We start from the raw sequence: 10864 nt of genomic DNA, 5'->3' as shown, positions 1-10864 counted from the left end.
GGCGAATCAAGTCCACTTGGGCGGTGATACTAAGCCTAAGTCTTTCCAGAGGTGCACTTAGTGGGGTATTACCAATCCTTCGGACTTGTTCAGATGCCTGCCTAGAAATTCGGGCGGAGGCACAGGGCTCCGAAATGAACACGCTGCCGCTAGTGTAGGCATCCGTCAACATTCGGGGTCTTCGATGGGGTTTTCCATATATCGTATAACTGTATGTCTTAATAATATAGTTACAGCTCTGAGATCTCCAGGTCTGCAACATGACGACTCCGCGATTAGTTTGTGTAGGAAGAAGCCAATCAAGAATAATATTAGGTATATGCTAACCAAGCAATGCACTGAGTAGAGCGTCCAAAGCAGATCTCTCACAGAGCATATATTTGTAGGGTAATTTTCAATTGTTGTTATTCAACTAGTGTAGGTGATTATCTAGACTTCGCGACAATTCTATTAATCAATTTCCTGCTTCTTTTGCTCGCAATCTGAGTTCGGAAGTTTGCGAACAAGGACTGTGACACTAAAGCCCGGTATTGTACGGAGTGTTACCGCGACGCATCGGAGAATGCCCGTGATCAGTGGAGTATTGTGGCTTTTTACTGCATGAATTCCCAAGCGACCACGGCTTAACACTTTCTACTTACTTGTAAGAGTCGTTTCTTCAGAGAATCGTCGCACAACACGCATTGCGCTTACTCATTCGGCGTCGGGAATATACCCGGTGAAACCTGTTCAGACCACATTGCTTATACCTTGCTGGTACCGCCACAATGGCCGACAACACGGACGCAAGCAGCCACAACGACGAGGCCATCAAGTCGCATATTGAGAACCTGGTCCGCACGAACCTGCCGAACTCAGCTATATACAACTTTCTATTATCAGACGTAAGGATCGTGTTCGCGACCAAGGGAACAGTCAAGGCACGGCTGACGCTTACGCGCAACCACATCAACTCGGGCGGTGGCATTCACGGGGCGGTATCGGCCGCTATTACCGACTGGGCCGGCGGAATGGCAATCGCGACATGGGATCTCAGAGCAAAGACAGGCGTCTCGGTCGACATCCACGTGCGCTACCTGTCGTCGGCCCGCGAAGGCGACGAGGTCGAGATCGAGGGGACCGCCGAGAAGGTCGGGGGATCGATCGCATTCACGCGCATCGTCATTTCCAAGGTGGTCGACGGGACAGCTGGCCCCATTATCGCGACTGGCACACATACCAAGTATGTGAAGCTGCGGGAGCCGCCAAAATAAGACTGGCTGGTTCTTTGCTGCTCACCGGGGCAGGGTAGCAGCCGTGGCTACAGGGGCGTTTTTTCCTCGTTCGGATGGTAGGAGATTCCATTTTGGGCGGCTGTGCCTCTAATCCCCTTTTTCCTTCCCTCCATAGATCAATCTAGACACGACAGACACGGCACGAGATGTCTGGCCATTGCAGACACCTTAGTAATAGCAAACTCCCTTAAGACCTGGGGTTTTTGGGCGTCGCGAGGACAGAAGGGGCCTCTTTTCTTTGACAGATCCGGTGTAACAGCCCAATAGCCGTCATCACATAAGGACGGGGGGGTGGACGGGGGAGCATTGGGTTCTTTTAATCCTCCACCCTCTCCTCACCGGCCTCGAGTCGATGTAGCCATTCGCATTCCCAAGTAAGCGAGGCACGCTACCATGTGCCTATCGTAGGGTAGATGTGCTAGAGCTTCATGCTACCCTCCAGATAGACGTTGTACAGATCTAGGCTGCTCGGACGGTCGCATGGGATTCTCAACGCCTCTACTTAGCGTCGCGCTCTGCGGTGCGCATGTACGGTAAGCAGAATCGGTCGCGGGCCGTGAAGTGTGATCGTACCACGTATGAATGTCTATTGGATCCGGAATTCGGTCAGGTCAGCCCACCTGGACATGCCATCCCCTCTGGTTGCTGGAGGCTTGCCCCCTCATCCATCTGTTCCTCTACTTACCTAGATCCATGATGCGCATACAGTGGTTTGGTGATCCCCCGGACTCGGCTAGAGTTCATCATTTGTCAACGCGGTAAGTAGAGTGGTGTCGGCAGCATGCCTATAGATAAGTCAATTAATATAGGGAGATCCTGTAGGCGTGCAACCGCATGTTACACACGTGTCGGCACGGCACCCAGGATGCCTGCTTTTTACCCCTCATAACACAAATTAACCTGTGCCAGGGGCATAGGTACATACATGACCATACTACGTACTTACTTATACATATACGCAGCGACGGAAGCAGTTCCGGGGTATGACATAATACCGACGTAGTATTTGGTCGAAGGATATCTCCATAGTAAGTGTGCGTACAGTATTTATGCAATCCTATATGTGCCTGGTTATCGGCTGTGGTCTGCCTGGTCTGTCTGATCTGTCTGATCTGTCTGATCTGTCTGATCTGTCTGATCTGTCTGGCCTGCCTGGGTTGGCGCTGAGTAAAGGTGAGGACGCGAGGGTCTACGAGGGGAACGATGGGCGCGGGGTAAGGTCGCATGTCGAATCCTGGTGCCCATGACAAAAAAGAAGTGAAACGTTTGCTGCGAGCGCGAGCGAGATCCGTCTCTTCTTACCGAATCAAGATATCGCCAACGCTGGTTCGGCTGTCGAAGCCTCCAACTCCGCTGTTTCCGGACAACGGCGCGGCTCGGTACCGACGCCTGCGCGTCTACCAAAATAGTGCGTTCTTTTTGAGCCAACTATACATACTATGTATGTGTGTGCAAGGATGGCGCAGCTTCTTAAGACAAGCAAGTCTCTTATATGTACATATATCGCCATCCTCGTCACCTACAGTCACTTCGCCCTGCCTACCGACCGGCCTACCTACCGGCCTCCCTGGGTTGCCTGTTTTAACTGTGCCGATTCATATGCGTACAGTACTTATGCCAGAGACGGCTCTCAACAGTTATATGCAGGGCTGAGCCAACAAATTTGACAAGTTTGCAGGGCTCGTTGGATCAAGCAGACAAGGGTTGTACTTAGCGCAACCCAGTCAGCAGCATGGTAGATGTAGCCTTCCTGCCTAGACCCCAGATCCTCTCGTTCGTCCTATCTGGTAAGATCATTACGTGCGGCAGAGATGGTCGCATCAAATCGTCATGGCTCCTCCTGGTTCAAGGTGGCCGTGACATCAGCGATTTTGTCGCACGACAAATAGATTACTAATTGCCAATGATGGTCAGATCTTGAGCGTTTTCATTGAGTATCTCCGTCTTGTTACATTGGCCTTGATGGATTTGTGAAACCGTATACGGCATATATAAGTTCCTTCTAAGCGTTACGCTAGGAATTCCATCTCGCAATCCAGTCGCATTGAGCGGCTACCTAATTTATTTTATCCAGGTGTTTTATAGGCAAACCTTGCAGGCTGCGGAGATATCGTCTTGGACGTCACGAGTATACTTCTCCAAGATGGTATATGTTACGCGATGACAACCAAGACCAGGTTATTTTCTTGGACGGTGCATTGCTATAGGCACAAATCAAAATCGAGATCCCATTGATGTCACATATATGTGCAATGATGCCCCCCTTTTTATAGACCGAGTAACATTTTCCTTGCTTGTGATTATCTGACAGCTCGGAGATTCCAAGATCCGAAAGAATCCGAACCCTCCCGTCTAGTGTGCATATATAATTTGATTTGGATTTAACGCGGGGAAAGTGTATTGTAAGTCTATGTTAATGCCTTTTGAAGCTATATTCCTAGATATATGGTCAGCTAATGTAGCACGGCTATGACTGAGGCCTCCCAATTGAAAATGTGGCCACAGCCAGTAGGAACCAGCAAACATGTGATTCCCCGGGTTGTTGCCCCAGACGCCACACCATCACTCCTGACTTCTTTGAGGTTCTGAATAACACGGAAGGAGTTCGAAGTACCTATGTAATTATAGTAATACTTCACACTGCTCTATCCAAGTACATGCCTACAATAGGTATCTCAACTATACGGTACATTACGTGAAACTACCGCGCGGTTTGCGGGGATCATGAGCGAGAGTACAGAGTTACAGAGGCCAACCGGCTAAAATACCAAGCACTATTAACTGTTCTACTTGATAAAATGGTACTTCTGCCTCTATCCTGTAGCAGATCGATCTGATAACTATGAACGAGCGTGAAATATAGAGCTATAGCACGCGTCTATATTAAACTGTCCATTCCTATCCCAAGGGTTGCCGGTTTTAGTGGTCTAAATGTGTTAGAAGATGCTCGTAAAAATTTTATTCTAGATTTAAAGTTGGGCATCCTCCTTGGCATCAACTCCTTTAGTTAAATCTCCATTTGCACTCCTAGTTGACACATGAATAGTAAATATTTGGGGGCTTCGAGCTTAGTACTCCCATCTAAAAGTTTTTAGGTTTCGTACAATACTGCTATATTTCGAGGATTACCGAAACACTATCTGCAGGTGTAACAAAAGTTTGACTGTTTCGGTCCCAGTGAGAATGCCGCGACACTATGGCCCAAAGAGACAGAGAGAGCCTCTATAGATAGTATCAGCCTATAGGATAGTCAATCAGGGCTATCTGTGCAACAACAAGAGTATTATACGTCATTTATGTGGGGGTTCTATCCAATACTGTGACAGATATGTAGGAGCTGATTAGAACTTTCTAATTCAAAAGTTGGGAGTTGGTAACTTTAATAGCATGCTGATGCTAGACTGTTCTGAATTATTCGATATTTGGCTAGTATGATAACCATAAATCAAGGTATCTTTCCTTATAATATTCGAAACTCTAGTTACGACGGGGATGAAGAGTGGTGATATATGTACATAGTCTCATATCAACCGATGTATTGGTGACCTCTTTTGTAAACTTGATGTTCATTAATGCTCGTGTAGCTCCCGACGTACAGCTTGTATAACCTTGGTTGTTAAAAGTTGCTACAAGCTGGACCACTCCGCTTACAAGTGATACATATTCTTGATAGTATTTGCCGGAATAACTTATGATTAGGTCAAGTCTCGTTCGTGTTAGAGAAACGTCTCCAATGTGTAATCTTGTATAGCAATAACACTAGTCTATGAAGCGATGCAATCATGTACAAGATTCCACATAGTCTCAAGCTCTTAGGCTAAATGTATAGCCCCGAGTATACTATTTTGAGAGCACCTAAAGTCTTATGATTAACGATCTCACCTAACATCACCAGTGAATTAGATCTACAAGCTTGAAAGTGGTATATGTATGGTTTTAATTGAAACCGCAAGCTGTTACGCAAGTTTTCAAGAGATAATGTGGCATCGACTGCGAATGCGACATTCGTCAGACAATCATATTTTAGTCTAGAAGACTCTGGTAGGTTCTAGGCTGTCCTGCCTATATAGCCTGCGATATGATGTATACCTTGTATCAGGAAGCGAGGTAACTCTAGGGATGGATAATCTCAAGCCTATAAATCTAAAACGTTTATATTTATATAAATATCAAGGAGCGTTGCTTTATGCCTCGTACTCGATGCAATGTGATCAAGGATTGTGGCCAAGATATTGTGATGATTATTGTGTGATTTGATAAAAGAGTAAATGTGATCTCGTCAGGTTGGCGTAGCCAGTTGTTTTGGTAACGTTACTCGATGTTATTTTACTCTCATATACCTACGTGACAGCTAGGAGATCAAGTTCATAAAGACCTCCATAACCCCTTAGCTACTGGGTCAAAGCAGTATCAGCATTAACATACTTACTATAGGCAAGAAATGATATAAGGCACAATTACCTATTACTAACTCTAAAGTCCGTTTTACCCAACTCGGGGCCATGCCTCGCTTGGCTCTCATCTGTTGCGAATTCCCCAAATGGTTATAATTCCGCAACGTAGCGCCCTGGCGGACGCATGATGAGGCTCAAGGGGAAGAAACTGAACCGGGTTTCTCTGAGTTGAACCTGCCAGAGGTTGACGTTGGCGTTCGAGGCGCAGACGGCATCCAGGTTGTACGGATGGATTGCGAATACCAGGCGGCGTCTGAGACCAACATGAGTCGCATCTTCCGGCGTAAGATACACCGCTATTTTCTCTTCCTGTCTTGATCTCAATCAATATTGGGGGTTCTCGGGAGTTGCTGAAGAGATGCTAGTCCGGGGTAGGGGAAGTTACCTAGTGCATGCTAGTTTTCGGGAAATCGTTAGTATCTTGCATAAGCCGGGTTAAAGCAGACGGGGGTCCCAGTCACGAAACAGCATTCTCGTCACGGTAGCCATACAGATGCAGCGGCGCCGATTGGCCTGAAATGAGATCCCTATAAGCGAGATGGGTATGGGGTCTGATCGCATGTTAACCCTCCGGTAGAGTGTAAAACATCAGCACTGCTGATGCGTAAAGGGAGAGACTTTCCGCCCATACTGTAACCAGTTTCGCATTCTTCCAAGACACCCCACGAGCGATTTCAAGGCCAGATCCTCCATGGTGAGCCTGTTTATATGTAGGGACTGGCATACTACATGCACCATGCGCATCTAACTGTCAGCACTAGTGTAGATAGGTAACAAGAGCTCTCTCTGTACTTGTTCAGGTAGACAAGAAACGCGCTTGCATAAACCCTACTCGCCGAAAACATCCTTCGGAGATTTTTGCTCAGCTTCAGCCGAATCTGATGGCGGGTGGGCTACATGGGTGAAATTGAAACTGACACACGTCAGCGGGACGGGATCAAGTGTGGCCTACCTCGCATTCTCCTTGTAATGCAATTGTTCTCTGTCTAGTACAGAGGGAGATAGAGCATAAGGTCAAAACTTTAACCAATTTGTTCTCTTTTCTGTGGAACGATTGTCATTGGCCTACATATCTAGGTCATGCCTAAGCTCATCGTGCATTTTGAAGGGGAGCATGTATGCAATAATACGAACAACGCTGGAGATTGCACGTAGGCCCTGCCAGGAAGGAATTTGATTCCCACAATCAATAGACAATCTTACGAATACTCTATTCTGAGTAGCTATTCCGTATGACAGCGAGTACCTACCGCTTGGCGCATGCTGTCACTCAAGGTCTGAAGAACAGCGAATATGAAGTCATTCAAAGTCTTGTCGCGGGGTTCTTAACGCACCTTTAGCGGCTCGGTAATTATAGTAGCCCCTGGGCTTACCTAAGTAGATAGTACCTAATATGTAAGTGGCCTAAGAACGCTCTCTGCTACAAAGCTGTCAAGCTAAGGCATTAAGATCCACGCCGTCACTAGCATGGCGTAGCCGATACAGCGGCACGATCTCCGGCAGTACCGGCTGTAGTGGCAGAAGGCCACCTTGTCTCAGAGCAAGATCGAAGCGATGGCAAATATGGGATGAACTGTACACTTGACAGGAGCACAGGGTTAACAACGAGGTGAAGAGTCAATGGTGCCCAAACCGATGCCTAAGTTCAAACCAGAATACCTCACGGGATAGTGATCTTCGATACGGGTGGTCAACGATTAAGTGGCACCAGGGAACGGAACCCATCACGGTGCGCTACTAGTGTACTGCACTTGCCTGGAACTGGTCCATCTGGCGAGGGGTAACAGCCGGGCATGTCTGTTGGAAGCGAACGCACGTTGAGCGGTGCATGCATGGCTAAGGATCGAGACCGCTTGACCGAGATTCAGGGCAGACATATGTCGAGAACCGTCAATCACTATCAGATTGTATCACCAGGAAGCCTGGCGAAACGTCTCAACCGTCGGTCCGAAAGTGGCCTCCAGACATTTCCCTATGCATTGTGGGTGGCAATTAGAAATGATAGGTTGGGATAGACGTCGATCTCACCTGTATCGATCAACTTGGGAACAGTCATGGAAGAGCAGAAAAAGGCGAGAATCTTAAATAAAATGATGTAGTATCTGTTGGCGCCCTCTGAATGGTACATATTCGATGTGTTGTTTTTCTTCAATTCCCTTTTACATTGCAAATTGCAATGATAATCTTTTGACTAGGTATTAGGGGAAACCCAACAGCCTAACCTAGCATTGTCCTAAGACAATGCCAATGTACATGCAATGCATTGAAGGCACCCAGGCATATATACTAATAAAACGGTGATCAGAACGGATAAGAGCAACTGAGATGCCGGCTCGATTCGAGCCAAATGCCTGCCCAAGTACACACTACTACTTACTTGGTGTAGGTGATTGTAAGTAAGGCCAACTGGACTGGGTGCCGTGCTAAATACCTGGATACCCTCCATAGACTTAGTCAACACGGGTTTACTTAGGATCATACACTAGGTAACAACATTGTGACCAGATGTCAAGCTGCGAAGTGAACACAGTAAGAATAGCTATCGGCAACAATGCTGAGAGCCTGGTATACTGTACCTTGGCTGGGTATCTTTAAGTATCCCTACGAAGTAGGGTTTAGACACTACTACCTCTCTTGGGGTTAGTTCACGTGCTAGACCTTACTGCGGGTATATGCGGTAGATCTTACTGTGTAGACATAATATGCTGCGGAAGCTTTTCATCCCACCATGCCTTGGGCGATGTGGTTGGTGGTGGTGGTGTAGTACGTAGCAGTGATGCTCCTTGCTCTCTGACCTACATCAACCGTCATCTGTCTACAAGCTGCCGTCGCCGTTCGACCTTCGGGGACGCTGGTCGTGGACCTTATTGCCCGAGTCCTAGCGAGTTTCGCTCAGGTATTCGTCATCGGCTGCCGGTAATCCTTCTACGAAGTATATTCCACTGTGGCTATGCCGAATCACACCCTTTTGCAGCTACGCAACGCACAGATAGAAGTGTACATGGAGTACACGGGTACATGGATGTGTACATGAGGTCGGAAAAGACCCCACTGGCAGGGACGTTCCGAGAACCCCTGGCGTTGTCATGTCATGTGTCCTTGTGTAGCATATGCTAGTGTATGCATGGGGAATTAGCTACACTTCCTTTCTGAGAATCTGTGTTGTTCTCCTCCAACATGCCACAGTAGCAGCGAACATCCTGGATGCAGTCATGTTTGGCGGTACAGGCCTGGCGCCATTACCTGTCTCGGACGAACGATACTGCTTGTGTTTACAGGATCGGTTCGATTTGGCACTCTGCGGCTCTGCTTCGAAGTGGATGAGCGTCCTTATTTGGCAGGCTGATGAAGCAATAAGTACCTTGACACCACTGCGAGCCGTTCGTCTTCTTGACTATGAGAACCTGACTAGCTTTATCTAGCCACACTGGCCCCCGGTCGCTCGCCCGCCTGCTGTATTTGTATCGTATCCCTACGGTTCGTGCTGTCATGGCACAGATCATACTGTAAGTAAGTACAGTAGAGTCGAGGATAGGCCATATGGATGTCACGGAGAGCTCGTGCGTGCTGGCGCCACATTCGCACATTGTGTACTGTACTCATCTTTCTGTCTTAGTGTATGAATCTTGACTTGTCAAACGCCTACGCGTAATCTGTCTTTCTAGTCATATCCGGCTTGTACGGCAACCGCATGTCAGGAGCATTGTACGGCTTCAGATACCAGATACGAACGTTGAGGAACCCCGGAGTAGTGCTTCGCCTGAACCAGTAACGGCGCGTCTATCAAAGATACGTGAAATGACAGCTGTGCAAGGTTCAAGGTCTGGCCACTCGATTGCCCCAAGCCGCCAAACTCAAATCGGTACGCCCTTGCCAGCCGGCTTCTTTGTCCCCAGTGATATGGACCATTGCGAAACTACTTCATAAGTGAACGATCTCCTCAGCCCTGTAGGCATTTGGGGAAACACCAGATACCTACGTCAACTCTTGCTGGTAGCTGCAGAAGAAGCAGTGCACAGACAAATCCGAAGATGTCTTTATCTTCCGATCTAGGGACTGAAGCTACTCGGGCTTTTCTTGCGCACGCAGCATCACGGACTCACCAGCACAAGGGTGGGTGGTGGCTTCGGCCCCATCGGTTAACAGGCCCCTGCATTGATATTCACTTCTCATTTGCCGCCCAAAGTCCAAATTCCAGTTCCTACTACCAATGTCGGCCGCGTTGATCGTGGACAGTGGGCTGTTACTGTGACGAACTGTGCAAATCATGCTATTCAAGCAGACGTTATTTCTCGTGACACTATCGAACGGAAATCTCACAGATCCTAACAAGTTATATTAGTGTAGTGGTACCTCTTGAGCATTGTGAAGCAGTAACTATACGTCCAAAGGTGGCGCCCAGCCTCTCCATAACCTGCCATAATTAACCCCCGAACTACCTGAAATTTTTGCGGTTGATGTTGCAGTCTGGCTCCATCGTGCCCCATTCTTCTTCTGCTCGACGAGCGCAAGCTGCCCTGGCCTGCATATGCTCGAATACCTACACGTACTTCTCACGTGTAATAGTGTGATAGGCATTTCCTGCCACTGCATGCCCTGTATTGAGCTCATGTGTACCCAGTACTGGCACTTCTGGTCGTGATACCTCTGGTGTACGTGTACTCGACAATGTCGTTTGCCGTGAACGATAGCCTGCCACAAACTCCCTTCAGCGCTAACGATGGCCCCATCGCTTGCCTCCCAACTCATGTCTGTGTCTGGCTAGGATGGGTCTTCCCGTGTTAGCATTGCCGTCATGCCGTTCCGGAGCAAGGGTTCGGATGTTGGACTATCCAGTGTTCTCGCGCGTTAAGATGTCGACGGTTGAGTGATTTCTGAGGGTTAGCAAGAGGATGTCCCGGAGAGCATGAACTCCCAAACTACTGCCGCACAGACAAACAAAACCGGAATCCCATGTATACATCGTAAAAGACGCTGCTGTCCACTGCCATGAATGATAAAAGCACACCCCTGTTTCTTCTTCTTAATACTCAGTATTAGCGTATGTACAGACGTCTCTAAGCGGTCTGCCTGATGGTACTGCGTTGTCAGGTACTCGTCCCGTCTAATCCCTGCCTATTAATGTATGTGTACCAC

At 48.0% G+C, this 10864-nt stretch overlaps 1 protein-coding gene across 1 annotated transcript; it reads left to right on the top strand.

The window, feature by feature from the left end:
* The first annotated feature begins 226 nt into the window (after positions 1-226).
* On the top strand, positions 227-1555 carry F5B22DRAFT_88493 (HotDog domain-containing protein). Its single transcript, XM_047980663.1, has 2 exons — positions 227-284; positions 347-1555. The coding sequence occupies exon 2, from the start codon at positions 768-770 to the stop codon at positions 1251-1253; it is 486 nt and encodes a 161-aa protein (XP_047832132.1). The 5' UTR covers positions 227-284; positions 347-767; the 3' UTR covers positions 1254-1555.
* Positions 1556-10864: the final 9309 nt, after the last annotated feature.

This window comes from Xylaria bambusicola (assembly GCF_022495145.1).
Source record: "Xylaria bambusicola strain CBS 139988 unplaced genomic scaffold F5B22scaffold_14, whole genome shotgun sequence".
NCBI classification, from domain to species: domain Eukaryota; kingdom Fungi; phylum Ascomycota; class Sordariomycetes; order Xylariales; family Xylariaceae; genus Xylaria; species Xylaria bambusicola.
The sequence above is the reverse complement of the archived record's forward strand: the minus strand, read 5'-3'. Positions and strand labels throughout refer to the sequence as shown.

Excerpts from the sequence above, each read along its gene's own strand:
- F5B22DRAFT_88493 (XM_047980663.1), top strand. The coding sequence starts at position 768 with ATGGCCGACAACACGGACGCAAGCAGCCACAACGACGAGGCCATCAAG.